The sequence below is a fragment of the Planococcus citri genome, chromosome 4 (genome assembly GCF_950023065.1).
Source record: "Planococcus citri chromosome 4, ihPlaCitr1.1, whole genome shotgun sequence".
Taxonomy (NCBI): Eukaryota; Metazoa; Arthropoda; class Insecta; order Hemiptera; family Pseudococcidae; genus Planococcus; species Planococcus citri.
Window position 1 is genome coordinate 57,586,575 of NC_088680.1, and position 16,936 is coordinate 57,603,510.

At 35.9% G+C, this 16,936-nt stretch overlaps 2 protein-coding genes across 3 annotated transcripts; both read right to left on the reverse strand.

Annotated features, from left to right (window-relative positions):
- Nucleotides 1-210: 210 nt before the first annotated feature.
- On the reverse strand, nucleotides 211-7,397 carry LOC135845499 (U2 snRNP-associated SURP motif-containing protein). 2 transcript variants are annotated; one of them, XM_065364084.1, is made up of 23 exons: nucleotides 7,203-7,397; nucleotides 6,862-7,119; nucleotides 4,815-6,790; nucleotides 4,627-4,740; nucleotides 4,459-4,555; nucleotides 4,197-4,386; nucleotides 4,042-4,121; nucleotides 3,894-3,976; nucleotides 3,659-3,824; nucleotides 3,418-3,581; nucleotides 3,287-3,346; nucleotides 3,171-3,214; nucleotides 2,996-3,100; nucleotides 2,795-2,910; nucleotides 2,452-2,720; nucleotides 2,307-2,386; nucleotides 2,033-2,225; nucleotides 1,727-1,955; nucleotides 1,392-1,653; nucleotides 1,159-1,312; nucleotides 997-1,079; nucleotides 828-899; nucleotides 211-749 (listed from the first exon to the last, which is right to left on the reverse strand). In XM_065364084.1, the coding sequence occupies exons 3-23, from the start codon at nucleotides 4,836-4,838 to the stop codon at nucleotides 389-391; spliced, it is 2,946 nt and encodes a 981-aa protein (XP_065220156.1). In that variant the 5' UTR covers nucleotides 4,839-6,790; nucleotides 6,862-7,119; nucleotides 7,203-7,397; the 3' UTR covers nucleotides 211-388. The 2 variants fall into 2 exon arrangements, with proteins under 2 accessions (XP_065220156.1, XP_065220157.1); XM_065364085.1 differs by having other exon boundaries at nucleotides 3,894-3,967; nucleotides 7,203-7,394.
- A 3,023-nt stretch (nucleotides 7,398-10,420) lies between these two features.
- On the reverse strand, nucleotides 10,421-16,841 carry LOC135845513 (E3 ubiquitin-protein ligase UHRF1-like). The gene is made up of 17 exons (XM_065364105.1): nucleotides 16,138-16,841; nucleotides 15,897-16,043; nucleotides 15,486-15,700; nucleotides 15,073-15,284; nucleotides 14,784-14,993; nucleotides 14,461-14,660; nucleotides 14,004-14,287; nucleotides 13,807-13,926; nucleotides 13,625-13,721; nucleotides 13,150-13,545; nucleotides 12,992-13,070; nucleotides 11,718-11,801; nucleotides 11,427-11,616; nucleotides 11,234-11,344; nucleotides 11,004-11,149; nucleotides 10,735-10,912; nucleotides 10,421-10,662 (listed from the first exon to the last, which is right to left on the reverse strand). Exons 3-5 carry the CDS (start codon nucleotides 15,585-15,587, stop codon nucleotides 14,813-14,815), a joined length of 495 nt encoding a protein of 164 aa, XP_065220177.1. The 5' UTR covers nucleotides 15,588-15,700; nucleotides 15,897-16,043; nucleotides 16,138-16,841; the 3' UTR covers nucleotides 10,421-10,662; nucleotides 10,735-10,912; nucleotides 11,004-11,149; nucleotides 11,234-11,344; nucleotides 11,427-11,616; nucleotides 11,718-11,801; nucleotides 12,992-13,070; nucleotides 13,150-13,545; nucleotides 13,625-13,721; nucleotides 13,807-13,926; nucleotides 14,004-14,287; nucleotides 14,461-14,660; nucleotides 14,784-14,812.
- Between the last annotated feature and the right edge of the window lie 95 nt (nucleotides 16,842-16,936).

Below are 16,936 nucleotides of genomic sequence, written 5' to 3' on the forward strand. Positions count from 1 at the left end.
AGGTAAATTACTATTTTGGCAGTCTACCTCTTCTTCTGGGTAGATAGGGAGAAAAGTACATCTTTCTGAGTAAAAATTCTTTTTTTCAAATAAAAAGTAAGTTTTCTATCAATTTTTCCAAGTTTGAAAATTTCCCAATCAGACGTATATTTTTTTGTAGGTATTTAAATTTCTCTTGAGTTTTTGAAATAAGTAATCAAAACTAACGAATCTAGATTCACATGCCAAAATCAATTTATTCGAAAAAATGAACAACTTAATCGGAAAAATACAGTAGCCTACTATCACAAGGATTATAATACATACAATAATTATAATTATAATACAAAATAAATAAATTCGTAGAAAAAGAAGAAAGAGAAAAAAAAGGGGACAGAAAAATCGAAGCTTAGTACTTATGCTTATGTTTATGTTTACGAGGAGACGCTGGAGAATATCCTCTACCATGGCGATATCGAGGAGGCGAATAAGATTCCGATCTTCTGCTTCTATTATATCTACCCCGCGATGGCGAACCGGACGGACCTCCGTGTCTTGATCTAGGGCCGGGAGACTCGGGTGACATTTGACGTCGTTTATGCGACTGCGGCGAATTTGGCGACGCTGCTCGTCGTTTAGAAACTGGCGATTCACGTTTGTATCGCGGAGAATTAGGCGAATATCCGCGCACTCTTTTGGACGATGATCTGTAACCGGGTGACCAGTCTTTTTGCGATTTGTACGTTGGGCTGCGAGTGCTGCTACGAGATCTGTAAAATGAACGCACAATGGAATTAGGACTGATTTTGAACGAATGTTGAAATGACGGATGAATGGATGATTATTACCTGTGGGATCGTTTGCTACCGGGGGAAGGACTAGCGGAATAGCTTCGCGATCTTCTTGATCTTTTTGAATTCCTAAAATGCATAAATGAATTGAAAAATATTTTACTCCTTTTTTCAGAGGGAGGGGGGGGGAAGAATTGAATGAACCACTTCAAGGTAAAATACTTACGAAGAGTAATCGTCATAAGATGGACTTCTTTTGCCTCGTTTATCGTCTTTCTTATCCGGTTCGGTTCGTTCTACTTTTTCAGCCTGAGAAACGAAAATGTTTCAAATTTGAGCATAAAATCATATAGAGTGCGCTTACATTTAAAAAATTTAAAATACCAACCTTTCTTAATAATTTTCTTCGATAATGTTCGACTTGCTGATGAATAGAAGTACCTCCTTTCAGACTACGTTTCCCTGATTCCAATTCATCTTGATACTGCATCACTTTCACCTCAATTTCTCGAAGTTTAGCTCTTCTATCTTCTCTGTTGAAACTGAAAAAAATTGTAAAAACTCAATTCAGCAAAGCTCGATTAATTTACAAGCACAATAAGACCCAGAATTAATGTTTACCTCGAATCGAGGCCATCGTCGGCTGGATAATCTCCAACATCGCGTTGACTATCTTGCGAATCTTGAGAGGTAGCAGCAGACATGGCATTTTGCTGCTCTAGCAGTTCCCATTTACTGGTAGTCATAGCTTGAGCTTCGGCTTCTTCCGGATCAACACTTTCCCATTTCGAAGGCACGAACGCCGCCGATCGATCAATTTTCGGTTTTTGTTTATGATACGGTGTATCGTCTTCCAGGGGTACACCGTCGAGATCATCGTCAACTAAACAAGGGCAAAATTAATTCATATTTTCGTTCGTTCGAAGGATGAAAAATACTCAGAGTCGATTGCTTACGCGGTACGCCGTCGATATCGTCGTGCACAACGCTTCTCATCATCGGATATTTATGCTTAAGTGCGCCTTTGAGTAAAGCGGCACCGTCCAATGGAATACCATCAAGATCCTCGCCATCGTTCCCTTCAGATAAAGGTGCGCCATCGAGTTCGCTATCGTCGGGCACTTTACAGCCGTAATCGGAACCGGCGATACGGTCGTCGTTTTCGCTATCACTGCCTTCGTAACCCTGCGGACGAAAAAATGAAATTAGAATTGTTCTAGTCGTTGTTTTTGTAATTCTGGTTTCGATTGTAGGATATTTACATGATAAGGTGATAATCCTAGAAACGTATTTTGTATTTTGATGAGAAATTCTTTAGGATAAATGGCCCAATCGCTCCAGGCTTTCAATATTTGCATAACTCTGGTACGGAATCCTTCGGCTTTGATTCGACTTTCGATATTTTCGTAAGTTTTTCTCGTTTCTTCGAAGATTTTCAGCAGACGAGTTTCCAAACTAAAATTTAAAAAAGTACCATGTTCGTATAAATTTGTCTATTGAAGTGTTTCAGTAATAAATGTGAAAAGTTGCACATACGCTCGTCGAAAGAACGAAGCATTGGAAATTTTTACACCGCAATTGTGCAAAATATCAGATACCAAATATAATCTTCCAACCTGCGGATTTAAAAAAATGTTAAATTTATCGAAACATTCAATTTTTTCGAGTTCGACTCACATACCTTTTTATACAAAGCGGTGCTTAAACTTGATAACGATTCTAAAATACATTCGCAAATTTCTTCGGCAGCATCGGCGTGTTCTATACAAAATACCATACCCTCGGCTACTTTTAATCTTTCCGGGGTAATATTGCGTAAAAGATCTTCTAGACGTTCGCGTTGAGTAACGCTCAAGCTGCCTTTTCGTACATCTACGTCATCTTCGACGAGTTCATCCGGCATACCATTTATAAACGGGTTCATGGGAGGAGGTTTCCAAATAGAACCGCCTGTAACACGAAGGTTCGTGTATTAGAACGAAAATTCAACTCGAGTGAATTCAGTTTACAATTAGCTTAGCTACCATTGAACATTCTGAATTCATCTGTTCTCCATTCTCTGGGACTGTCACCTTGTAACATGGAAAATAATTTCCATCTGTAGTAAATATGAGCTGGGCTCTGGTTTTCGAATAAAAATCTGGAATGATATTTTAAATTACATCATGTTCAAATGAATGAGCGATGAAAAGTGGAAAAGCTGTCTCGATTTTTTTTTTAAATACCTGAACATAGGATTATTTATTTCTTTATTCATTATCATAGCTTCGAACATTGGTCCTTCTCGTATTACGAATTCTATCATATGATGAACCAGCATCAATAAATTTCTGCAAAAAATGCCGTCGTAAATAATTGAATCAAATCGATAAAAAAAATTGTAAAATAAAAATAAAATACCTGTCTGTAGGAACAACAACTTTAACAATAGCTTGATTCAAAACCTAAAACAATTTCAATTTGTAAAATAAGATCGCATATAAGCGGAATATTTTCGATAAAAATATTTCAAAAACCTTATTCATTCGTTCTTCGTCTTCTGGACACAATAGTTCACCAGATCTACTCTTGGGAAGCTGCGAAAAAAGATCCGGAAAATTAAAACAAAGTAATCGACAAAACGATCATCAAATCAACTTCCACTTACTCTGTGCTTATCACGAGTGAGTGGTTGGGCATTAAAAGGTAAACCAGAAGGCGGAGGTGGCATCGTCATAGCTAAGAGCTTAGGAGGAATATAAATTGGAAAAGGTGGTATCGGAACTCCTTTACCCCATCCTAATTTCATCTCGTATTGCATTACATCTTTACCTGTAATCGAAACGGTTAAAGAATAATTTTCAATGAATTATTTACTTATTTACTTTCGACCAAATGAACGATTTTACCATTTAAACAACGAAGAGCTCTTTCTCCGTCTTTACGACTCATATACGCAACAAAACCACAATTTCTACCACGAGCCTTTTCTTCGTCGGATCGAGGCCACATTATTTTTATACTCGCCAAAGGACCATATTTTCCGAAAACCTCCATTAATTGTTGTTCGGTAATCTGTGGTGAAATCAACACTTTGAGAAATATTATCTAACACGATTAAATAATAATACGAAAATAATTTACTTTTGGATTCAAGTTTCCCAAGTACAAATTCGTAGTATTTGGATCGCCATTATCGAAAGATCCTAATTTACCATCTTCAGTTCCTAGAACCAGATTAAGGACAATGAACGGAGACCAAAAAAAAGACATGGATATGTATCATCATCACCTTTAGATAATTCAGGTTCTTCAAAAGTTGATTTCATAGCTCCTTTGTACTTGTGTCGTTCTTCTCTTTCTTCTTGTATCCTAAAAAAGCAATGAACGTAAAATGTTACAGCAACTGTCACTTTTAACGCAGACGCTATTAAAATATTTCATTACATTTTTAATTCTTCCTTGAATAATTCCAAATTCGTTTTCTTCTTTTCGCCTTCTTTCTTTTTCTTCGGTTTTTCGGGTCGTTTTTCACTCAACTGTTTGGCATATTCCTCGGCTCTGACAGCGCTCGACTTTTCAGTTTCGATTTTAGGCGTCGGCCGGTAAATTTTACCTCTATCCTTTGAATCTTCCTCTGTATCGAACCAGAGTAAGTAATTAGATAAACAATTGAGAATAAGAATGGACAAAATATTGTTATACTTACGCCTTCTACCGGCGTCATAGGTGCCAGCTTTAATCCATGTTTTATTAACCTTATTCGACGGAGCTTCTTCGAAATCAGCTATGAATTCTTGAAAAGCCTAATCAAGCAATAGTAAGAGATTAATATTGCGAGTTTACTGTCATCCAAACAAACTCTGCGAACATTTACTTGAGCAGCGGCTTGTTCTTGTTCTTTCTTCTTCATTTCTTCCAACTCTCGTTTACTCATCGATCGATTGCCCATCGAACCGATTGAGAACGCTTTCAATTTTTGATCAGCGATCTAAGATCGAGTAAATTATGTGGTTAAAGGAAAGGAATGCCATTTCAAAAGGGATTTATGAGAACTTTGCTCACCTTTTTCATGGTTTTCTCGTTCATCTTGTCGTCGTTTGAGTAACCCTAACAGCACTATTATTGTTCAATTTCAAAATATTTTCACACTAGCTGAACTGTATTCGAACATTCTATCGATTCACGTTACCATACTACGAGATAACTTACTGAAAAACTGAAGTCTGAATTCTGAAATTAGCAAAATTTTTCGTTTGACAAACAAGAAAGGAAAACTGAAAACTTTTGGTTTTCAAAGACCAAAACGAAATTTTATTGGGTTTTGTTATCACAACTTTACCAAGGAGCATTTCAATGTAGCCGGGACCACAAGCTCTGTTCTATTCGCTACTCCGAGTAGCTCTGTGTACTCTCGTGATTTTCTCCGGAACTGATAAAAGAGTAGAGAGAGTAGGGGAAATGAGTCTTCGAAAAGAACACAAATCCAAGAACACCTTGTAAAACAACTAAATTTCAACAAAAAAAAGAAAATAAACACTCGTAAAACGGAATGTCGGAATACTGATTGTAAAAAAAAAAAAAAATGTCGCCTTAAAAAATCTGCTCTTTTTACTCTACTCCTTCTGCACTTCCTTTTCAGCAGGTGTAGAAAAACCTGCTCTAGAGCAGCTCTTTTGACTCTACTCCTTGCGAAAAGAACGATTAGACGGATTACTCCGAGTAAAAATGTGCCAAAAGAACACAGTATTGCTGCTCGAAGCAACTCGGAGTTGCTCGGAGCAGCGAATAGAACAGAGCTTTAGCATCACGCATTGCGCAAGCGCGTGGACTTGACGAAAGCCGAAACTTAGATGATGAAGTGATGAAAAAATAAATATATTGCAAGAGAGCTCATTTTTCAAAGTACCTATCATATATTCTCACATTGATACAATGAAGATGAAGTGTACAAAATACTGACAAATAAAATTGTAAAAAATTCAGTCTTAAATCAAGTAAACAGATGAGTAGAACACACGTTTCTTACCAACAACATAACAGGAAATCGTCATCTTAAAAATAATACTCAAAAAGGAAAAACTAACAAAGCATTAACATAGATGAATTACTATAGAAACTTATCTTCTATCATACCAACTATTTTTTCGTCCAAATAACTTCGAATATCGTAAACGTTGATGCGGTTATTTTTTTCAATAAACGGTGACGGTTGACAAGGCTTATTCTCACTAGAATCATCGAACCAGGGTTTACATTCTAACAAATGTTCCTTTAATTTTGCGTCTTCGTTGAATCTGAAATTCTTACAGGTTGGACAAGAAACACCAGGAACTGGCGAAGGGCAGCTACGTACGTGGCTTTTCAATTTTTCCAAATCGTGTTCTCTATCGCCACAATACGGACAGATTAAATCTTTTCTTCCTTTATTCAAATGCCTGATCATAGATTCAAAGGGGAGTTTGACCTTACAGTAAGGGCAAGCTCGGAAACACTTATTTGAGTGACGAAGGCAAGCATCAAAACTTCGGTATTTTTTACCACAAATACATCTCATGTGTTTTGTATACACGTGGTTCACGAATTCGGTACTATCTGCTTCTTTGAAATTACAAATAGAGCAGTTCCAATATACTATGGGAGTATCACAGTGATAATTCATGTAATGGCAATACAAACTTGCTGCATCTGGTAGTTGACATTGGCACAGACGACATTTATTCGTGTTATCATTTTCGAACATTGAGATTTTCTCCAACAGGTGCGAATTCGAATCAAGTTTTTTGATCTCTTGAAGATAATTACAGTAAGTTTCAACAATGGAAGTCGATTCCACAGTTTCGAAAAATCTCGTGAACCACAGCACCACATGAACTTTTCTATGACTAGAGATGGTTGGAAAATGACTCAAGATGTGGTTCACGCTTTTTTGACCTTGACCACCGCACAGCTTTTCGCAATATAAGCATAGGAAATCTTGCGTAATCACTGGTAACCGTACTTCAAATACTTCGACCGTTACTGCTTTCCATTCTTCTTTTCTGTAGTGAAAATTTTCCATAATTTGTTAGAATGAAAAATGGAATTGGGCCAATATGATAGTGCTACTTACGATTTTCTATTTGTGCTGTTGAAGTCATTGCTATTCTGTTTCGACAACCATTCAATGAATCTAGCCTGTTCCAGTTCACCTTCTATAAAGTGATTCATTACATGATGACAGAAGTCAGCTAGAACTGGCATTTCTATTTCGCACCACGGGCATAGCGGGACTGATGAAATTGAGATCACGAGATGGTCCAAATTATGAATGGCGAGGTCTTCAATGTCGTCGAAATCCGCTAAACATACATTGCACTGGGACTTGCAGCTGGTTTTGAAAGAAGAAAAAGCATGGAATTAAACATTGGGTGAAGTGAAGCATAAAAACATTGGCTCATAAATGTTACTCACCTGTCCATGATTTCCGAGGGCAGCAATACTGACACTAATTTCTAATTCTAATTCTAATTAATAATCCATCATGGATATTTTACAAATTCGAATGCAGTAAACTTGGTAGAGCAGATAACAATTCAACGTTTTTCTAGTGAAGTTCTGAAGTCAGTTGCAGTTACTTATTTTTGTTTACAATTCTAGATCGCAGTGTTACCTACAGTTGAAAACTGACAACTGTAAAAGCATCGATATTTACGTTATCGTTTCGGTTACGGTCTGGAATGCATGACTGCGTGAGGCAGTGTGTTATCTGCGTCGGTTATCTGTTATTTTTTTAAAATTTAATTTAATTTTAATTTTAATAATATGAAGATGATGACTGTACATAACAATGTATGGTATCATTTTACGAAACAAAAGGTCAATTCACTGTGATTATAGACATTATAGACACTGTACATAACTGTGATGAAAAAAATTTTAAAAATGTACATTAATTAATCAAAAATATATCTAGTTTTATATGTGTATTTTTCTTTTTTCATAAAGACAACAGACATATGGTGCAGATATGCTATTATTTCACAGGGAAAAGAAATGAAAAAAGCAAACATAAGTAGGTATCTTCATTCTTCAAGATTCACAATACTTTCCACATAAAATTTTCATTACAAAGGAGAATTGAAAATAACGAATTAAAATAACTGAATTATCACTGTACTAAAAAAAATTTGTTTCGCAATAGTTAAGTACTTCAAAAACAACCCATTTAAATCCGTGCAAAAGTGCTCACAACGCACGCGATATACATATGTATAAAATGTACTCGATCTTTTTGATGGATAAAATTAGTGCCACATAACGGATTTCATTTGGTCGAAAAAATCACAGCAGTCATTTTTTTTTTTTTTTTGAAATTGGAAGTCAATTTGAATATAAATTATTATTCAATTTCAATCAAACTATTATTTTTTTAAAACAAGTTTCCAATTTCTTCAAAAATAAATGGAGTTTTCAATGATTTGAAGGTTTCCGTTGGTCGTTTGAATTTTTTCATATTTTCTTTACTATGTACATTTTTGCTACATTTATACGTTACCTATACGTAGAATCAATTACTTGAGCATAAATTGCGCTCCAAAAAAGGAAATCATCTCACAGACAGTTTTATATCTTAATTTATAATTGTAAATAACCATGTTATATCATCGCGGATACATTTCGATTAAAATTGTATTGGTTAACATTAAGAAAACAGTACCTATTAAGTATATAACAAATCAAATTCCATTAAAAAATAAAACGAGAAACACACAAAAAAAATCATCTTTTTTCAAAAAAATGTTCAGTAGTAACGAAATGTTCCCGATTGTATCCTTATTACGAAATTACAACGCGGTATGCGCAAAGACAATTAGGTATTTGAAAAGCATTGAAAAACCATCTCGAAATCACACATACGTACATAGCCACTGTTGCAGAAATATGCTATTTTCAAAAAAATTTCGTTATTTCTAAATGCAATGCAATTTATAAAGCTACAATTTTATTCTATAATCTGTGATACTTTGGTCGAAGATGAAGTCTGCTGCGAATTCTATTTGGTGATCGGCTTGCTTTTCACGCCATTTAGCTTGTCTATCTGCTCGAAATATGTAACTGATAAGTTATTATTACTATAACCTCCATCTTCGTTGGGTGCTTCGATAGCAGGTAATGGTAATCCTACAGGAACTCCTGCATGGACTGGCGATATGTTGGTTTCTCTTAAATTAAGCCTCTAGGTGGTAACCGGTTGGAGAAATTACTAACGGATACTTCGCTATCGTGAATCCTATGAGAGAAAATCATTGAAATCAACTTGATAAAAGGGAACTACGAAGAAAGTTTAATTGCAAATATGACTTCATACAAATGATCTTCCAACATCTCGATTTGACAACTGTTTTCCTAACAAGGGAGTAAAAAAAGGGCTTTGATTGTGATTTTAAAATTTTTAAATAACGCTTTTCAATTTTCGTAGTCATCAGGATAAACTGAGCTTTCATCACGAAAGTTCAATTTCGAAATATTCAAATTTTAATCGTCAATTTTAATTCTTTCATGAGTCTGCTCGTTCTTTTTTCAAACACCACAAATATAGTTATTCAAGGTTAAACGAGTTTCAAGATATTAGCCTTCAATGTTTGGTTTCTTCATTAAAAATTGTAAAAATTACGAACTACCATTTTCCCAACCCTTTGAATGATTTTTATAATGCCACAGAAACGAACAACGCGTTCTGACGGATTTTCGACTTTTGCTAATGCCAAAAATACCACCCCTAATGCGAGTTGATCCATTATTGTCAGTCCACTTTCAACTTACTGAAAACGTTCCGATTTGAACTAAGGTATTCGTTGGGCACCCTTTACGACCGGCTGCGGAGGATGAATTTCATTTAGTGTAAGTTCTTCAGTTTGCGAACTTTCGCCATCGTGTCCTCCGAAGGTTACAAATATTTCAAAACTACGAACACGCGTTGCCGGCAAAATAATTACGGTAAGAAGATAGAAAATGCACAATGCCAGCAGGCTTAAGCGCAGCAAAACGTTGAAATTGAAACAACGTCGCTAAGGCGCTACACGTATTTCGTCTTCCAATTTATCCTAAACAATTAACCCTAATCACTATCGTATGATTAAACGCTACCATTAATAGATGAAAGATCACAGAAAGCCAACGTTGAACTTGACGGAATAGTCGCGATATATAGATATGATATTGGCAACTGCCCTTTTCAGATTTTCAGTTGAGGTAGCTGTACTTGAGATTTTTTTTGCGGATCAAAATGATCGTTACTAGATTTTTAAAATGAAAAAAAAAAAAAAAAAAAAAAAAGGTGTGATGGAAAAGCAATTCGTGAGCAATCTAATTCTTCCTTTGCTCGTTCAACGGCGTCTTCTCTACCTTGGATTATGATATGCTCTCTATCTTCGTCGCCTTCATTCGGGAAAGTAATACGGGCTCCGGTTAAGTCACGCACCTTGAATAAATCATCAGTTTCAGTAGAATATTTCATAGTCTAAGAAGAAATACACGAAAACACGATATAAATTTGCCACTACCTTTTTAATTTTCAGTCCACTTTCGTCGATTAAAAGTTTATGGTGTTCCGGTGTAGCTTTGATTTCATTCGTAATAGTCAGTCGGGGTTTCTCGTTAGTAACAACTTGTGGTTTCGGTTTAGATGCTTCTTCCGTTATTCCATGAACCTATTCCTGAAATTTTCGAACACAACACACGCTTGTATCAAATCCAGAAACACGAAGGGGTGAATCAGTCGAGATGAATTTACCATTTTTTTTTTTTTTGTATTTTAAGTAGTCGATCTCGAGCTTCTTCGGCCTTTTTCTTTTTTACCCGTAATAGTAATCAAATCATTTTTATCTCCTTCCGATGGAAGATCGATTTTAGTATTCGCTTCGTCGCGTACCTAAAAATACGAAAAATTGTAAATAAGCTGTGAATTTTTTACAAAAATAATTAAAACTGTAAAAATTCATACTTTCTTAATATTGGCTCCAGCACGTCCGGTCACAAACATATGGAACTTCTTGTAAATTGGTGAACTTTCAAAGCGTAGCTATTTTCATCCATTTGTTTAATCGATTTCATAATATACTCCTTGCATTTATCAACGTCTTCTTTCTGTCCTTTGATTGTCACTACATCGCTCGTGTCACCTTTGCGAAATGAACCGAACAACGAATTAGTAAACATGGACGAATAAATTATCTACGAAACGATATATAATCTAAATTTACAGCAACTTACCAACATTCGGGAAGATTATATCAACTTTGTACAAATCTTGTAATTCCCCGGGTTCATTTTCCACTAAATGTCCCGTGGTGATTCTGATCAACGTGAATTTCAATTTCTCGTTCGTTCTCCTATTTCCTAATTTCTTCTTCTAGTTTCTAAATGTATGAAGCGTCGATTAGAAATAACTGGATTTTCTTCGAAATCCCTTCGTTCGATGTCCAAGTGTGAGATTAACTTACACGTTTGACTACAGCAACATCATCTTTAGCACCATCAATTTTTATACTATTTTTAGTGTAGTTTGTAATCGTAATCGAAACATCGTTAGTTACCACACTTTAATCTGCTCACTGTGAAATAAAACGAAGTTTTTAAAAAACGAATAATAAAATTATTTCAAATATATAATGATTTTCATTTCTCTGATCTCACCATTTTCTCCACTTTTGCCACTTAATGTGTTTGAAATACTTCGGATTAACTTCGATTTCAACAGTATCGTACTCGTGTAAATAATAATCAACTCTTTCTTCCAACTTTTGCTTCACTTCGTTTATGACGTCTGGTAAACATGCGACTCTGATTAAATTTTATCAGTACCGCCGATGAATTCGACATGACACTGAAACGATACCAAAATTAAAAGTTACTAAAACTCATTTGTATTTGTTTATACTTGTTTATAAGTTTCCTGCAATTCTTTAATAAACTCAGCCTTTTTACCGATTATCAATTTATGGATATGAGACGGAGCATCGATTTCCACACATTGCATGCTCATTGCCTCGGCGAATAAATATTTCAAAGCTGAAACAAGCAAACGATACGTATTTTAGCAACTAAGGCACTCGGAAAAAAAGTTGAAACACGAGTCATTAAAAAGATTTTTAAAAGAGGAAAATGTCCACAAAATGTCAACCAATAAAGTGGTAAAGCTAAAATTTACTCAAACTCAAATTTCAGAATTTTCAGTCAATTGGAGGTGATTTCAAGCCGTTCTGCAGCCTCCAGCCAAATTATGAAAATTTCAAATTTTCAAGAAATGACGGAATTGCCATAAAAACTGTCCAATTCAGCGTCACTTCGAATTATAAACACGGCTGATGCCTGTTAGCGATCTGTCTGGCCGATTACACACGGCTTTTCCAGAATCGGTTCCTATCGGTTTAGAACCGACAACCGTTGATTTCTTCAGTGATTTCATAATTGAAAATTTGAAAAATTAACTTAGGAAAAGATAGATTTTGGAAAAACGGCCTGTAATGGACGAAGTCGGTCATTAAAAACATAAAAAGCAACAATTTGTGTTTATACGTGGTCAAATCCATGGGACAGTTTTTATGATAATTTTTAAAAATCTGGAATTTTTAAAATATGGCTGGCTGCTCCAAAACAGCTTGAAAATAGCTTCAATCGACTCAGGATATTGAATTTAGGGTACAAAGTAAATTTCAACTGTCCGATTCCATTGGCTGGAATTTGGTGATAAATTAAAACTTTCAAAAATCTGCTGGAGGCTCCAAAACTACTTCAAACGATACAAAACCAACTCCTATCGACTCCGGAGGGGGGGGGGCGAAAATAAGGTTCAAATTTCAGCTTTCTAGGTCAATTAGGTAACATTTTTATTTATTTTTTTATTTTTGGATACGAAAAAAAGCTCTCAATTCTCATTCAAAAGATGACATGAGAAAGAATAAAGATCGTTACGGTTTCAATCTCGATTCTGGTAGTGAACATTTCCACATGTAGCCAATTTGAAAGCGAAATTCGACGAAACACTTGCGAGCGATTTCATCATCAACGAAAAAGATAACGTAATTTCGAGATGAATTAACACTTTCTAGTTCCCAAAAAAAAAAAAAAAAAATGTAAAACAAGGTAGAAAACCTCGCAACTCGTTACTATTTTCATCACACACCATTTAGGGTTTATTTTTCCATAGAGCAAGAGCATATTAAACCAAAAAGAGATATTCGTACGTAAAATCAACATACCGATTTCTCTCAGTCGGAGCATATTTCGAAAACTTGGCAGATTTCTGATTTCGGATGACTCGAAGGGGTTTCCCTTTACCTTGAGGGGGAAAAAAGTAAATTATTATAAATCGTCTTAGTTTACCTAGCAGCATGTAAGGATTCGAGTTGATACTTACGTTTATTAATACTGCTGACAGTGCCATCGCTGAACGAGTCGGTACTCGATGCTATACTTTCGGACGCTGGTTGATCATCAGGGTTAACTTCACAGCTCTTCGGCATGACGGCTGCAACGTTCTTGCGCAGGCGACGTATTAACCGAATTCGAGTACGATCTACAATCGTGAAATTTTACTTCCGTTCAACGCGTTGGTATTGTTGTAGGCATTATTCAGGTAAACCGGGTAAGGCAGGCGGACCGAAGACGGCGTTTCAATTCTGGATGTTGGCGCATGCAACATGTGCTCGGCGAACACGATAGTATTGTGAAGGCTCTTATGCGGAGACGTAAGCGGACTCGTCGTATACGTATCCGGGTGTACAGTTAAATCCGGTAACATCACTCATGGCATCTGTTGAGCAAAAAAATCACACCAGTGAAAACAGAACTATGTAGTTCGACTAATTTTAAAATAATGCAACGATACTTACAGTCTCATTCCTAGAATTGGCTGATACGCTGTAGAATTGCAATTCGGCTTGAAAAACGTGCCATCGTTTTCGAATTCGTGTCTCATCAAGTATTGATCTATATAATTCGGTAATTAAATAATGACCACGATAAGAAAATCTCTAAATTATACGCACAAACCAGATGAAAATATCAAACCTACTTTCAAAGTCGTTAAACGAATCACCGTCGGGATATCGAGCGATATTTTCTTTCGGAAGATAAGACGACGAGTAGCGATTATTATTCGCCGTTAAACTTTTCGGTAATCGGAATCCAGCCGCTGAAGAAAAATTTAAAACAAATTACACAATGACGCTTCGTACAAATGAAATACGATCATAAGCGAAGTCTACTTACACGTTAATTCTGTATTTTTAGTAAGGTGATTCTTTTAGGTGGTTTACCACGTATCACAATCGGTTTGAGGGATAGCTTGCAGCAAGGATGATATCGTTTGATATCCGTATACTGCCGGCTGAAGGCTGAACCGCCGTACCCTACATTCTTAGGTACGCATTCTCGAAAGAATTCAAAGGTAACTTTCCTTCGCACAATATCATTAATAGATACACATCTCGCGCGAATATTTCCAACGGTGTTAGCTTGATTATGGCGTCAGCTGTCGAATTATTTCTGACGACCTGCGAATGAGAAACATTACCGGTTAAATTGAAATCAATCAAAAGCAAACGCAGCAGATCATCCGGGAAACCAATTTTGATCGTGTACGTACGAGGATTACATTTTAAAATATTGACATTAAAAATGCATTGGCTTTCAATAATTTAATACGTAACGTAATATTATTACAAACCGTTACTGTATCGGTGAGCTCTTTTTCTAAAACTGGTAATTCGATCGACTTGCCGAACATCGAGACGAATACTTTGCTAAAATCTTTTCGTTCGGTCGTCTAGACATCACCAGTGTCACTAACTGATCTCCTAAAACTTTCAACTTGACTTCTTCTCGCAAAGTCACTTTACGATCGCCTCCTTCAGTATCGTCTTCGATCTAGAAAATGAATAAATAAAAATATTGCAATAAATTCCGTCGTTGAACGAAAATAATACGACGCGTATATTCGATAAAACGAGGTAGAAAACCTCGCAACTCGTTACTATTTTCATTACACACCATTAGGGTTGATTTTCCCATAAAGCAATTCAATCAAAGAGATATTCGTACGTAAAATCAGCATACCGATTTCCCTCAGTCGGAACATATTTCGAAAACTTGGCTAATTTATCATTTCGGATGACTCGAACGGGTTTTCCAGGTCTCCAATTTATAGCCGTACCGCCTTCTCCGTCATTCAAAGGACAGTCGTAACATAACGCCAAAGCTCTGAAATAAACGCACAACGTTACGTTATTCAACCAGCTGTTGACATCGAATAATTCGATGAAAAAGTCGTAAAATTTACTTGCTTGATTTGGTCAGAAGTTGATTACGAATTTGAGCGCTTAATCTTTTCGAAGGATCGCTGGCTCTTCCTCCAGAACCAGAGTAGAAGAACTCATCTCCGTTATCAAAATCAACCGCGTAACAGCCACTGATAACGATGCTGTACGCACCTTTATTATCACGACCATGAATACCGGCTACGAGAGGATGATGAACACCGGCTTCGGAAGCCTGAAACAGACACAAAAAATTCACATTACTATTATCGGAAACGATAAGAATTCGCGATTGATAAAAATTATTCTCGGATACGTTTAACACGATTATAAGTACAAAGAAATGTACGGTCAGTGCTTCGAATTACTTAAAAAATGATACTAAAAAATATTAATTAGCAATAATATCGGGATAACGAAATAGAAAAACACTTACTTTCAGTCGATATTCCCAGCAACTTCCTACCGGTATATTCGGTAAAGGCCCAAAATGGTTCGCTGGAACTATGGTACATACATTGGCTTGTTCGTGATGCATGATGCATCTTGCGAATAGGACGAATCGCCATTTGTCTGTTGGATTTATTAACTGGTACCAATTCTTCGCCACTTTCGACAAAATATTTTGCCGGTAGATAATTGGTGCATTGCCTGTAACACGATCGAGACATGAGTACACAGCATACGTTCGTTGCGCGAATTCACAACCATAACACTAGGTATTAACTCGTTTTAGAGAACAAATGTTTCATTCCCGTAGGTACGTATGATAGCACGATATCAAAACGATTCGAAAACTCAACGGCCAACGCTGAGTCGCTGAAAACGAACAATAAAAATTACTCACGTTTACGTTCACATTAGGATGAGCGATATTCTCCGGATTTGCTTGAGGAACGGTGTAGTTACCGCTACGTTGATCGTTTCTGCAATGAAAACTGTGGCGCCACTTTGATAATACGAAGCTGACTTAGTATTATACGGTAAGAAATTCCTGACAGATAAATAAACATACGAACACGCGTTACTCAACGGATAAATAATAAAACTGTAAAATAATCATAATCCTGCCAGAGTGGAACTCGTACCGGTGATCATTAATCGGGTATTCGGGAACGGTAAGAAAATTCTCGTTATTCGGACAATGATACATGTTCTGGTTAGGCACAATGTGATCGAATTTTCTACTAAAATGCTATTGTTTATCCCTACTGGAAAAAAAATAAACAAACAAAAAACAAAACAAAATGAAGACATTAAAGACGAGAAATTAAAAATTATGTACCTGAAATTTTATTCAAATCTTGATCATCGGTTACATTGTAAGGCATGCTAACGAACACAAAGTTTCCATTTCCAAAAACTCGTTCCTTTCATACGCTTTTGAGCTCTATATAGAAAAACAATCCATGAATCCAACCATTATGGCAAGTTGTCACTCGTTACAAAAATAAAACTAGGTTAATTTAATAGGTAAAACTAATCACGCGGTAAATTGGAATTTAAAACGCGGTCGCAAATTAGCAAATGGATGTAAAAAAGTTTAACACTCGACTTGACACGTATTAGTAAAATTCTTGGTTGTTAACTCTTGAGCATTTCAGTAGATCAGTACAAAGGAAAACAATCATACACAAACACATACAGAGAGGGAAAGAGGTTATTCCCATTCATCGGCTTATCACAATGAGTTTCAACTTTTAAACAATAAAAAAGGTATTCAAGTTTAATAAAACATAGGTACAAGTCCTGTTAAAATTTTTTTTTATTTTTTTCATAAAATTATTGAAATACCTACTTACACTGTACACAACACATTACAAGCAAACCCTGACTGAAAAATTTGAAAAAAACGTGATTTTTTTGTGAAAAATAAAAAATACTTGA

Bases quoted from the DNA above. Each gene is read 5' to 3' on its own strand.
- LOC135845499 (XM_065364084.1), bottom strand. From the start codon at position 4,838: ATGAACGAGAAAACCATGAAAAAG. The intron at 4,556-4,626 runs GTAAATGTTCGC...TTGCTTGATTAG, and splicing joins AAGAACAAGCCGCTGCTCAA to GCTTTTCAAGAATTCATAGC. The intron at 3,582-3,658 runs GTAAAATCGTTC...TTTCGATTACAG, and splicing joins AGCTCTTCGTTGTTTAAATG to GTAAAGATGTAATGCAATAC.
- LOC135845513 (XM_065364105.1), bottom strand. From the start codon at position 15,587: ATGCATCACGAACAAGCCAATGTATGTACCATAGTTCCAGCGAACCAT. The intron at 15,285-15,485 runs GTAAGTGTTTTT...TGTCTGTTTCAG, and splicing joins GCTGGGAATATCGACTGAAA to GCTTCCGAAGCCGGTGTTCA. The intron at 14,994-15,072 runs GTAAATTTTACG...CGTTTATTTCAG, and splicing joins CTTCTGACCAAATCAAGCAA to AGCTTTGGCGTTATGTTACG.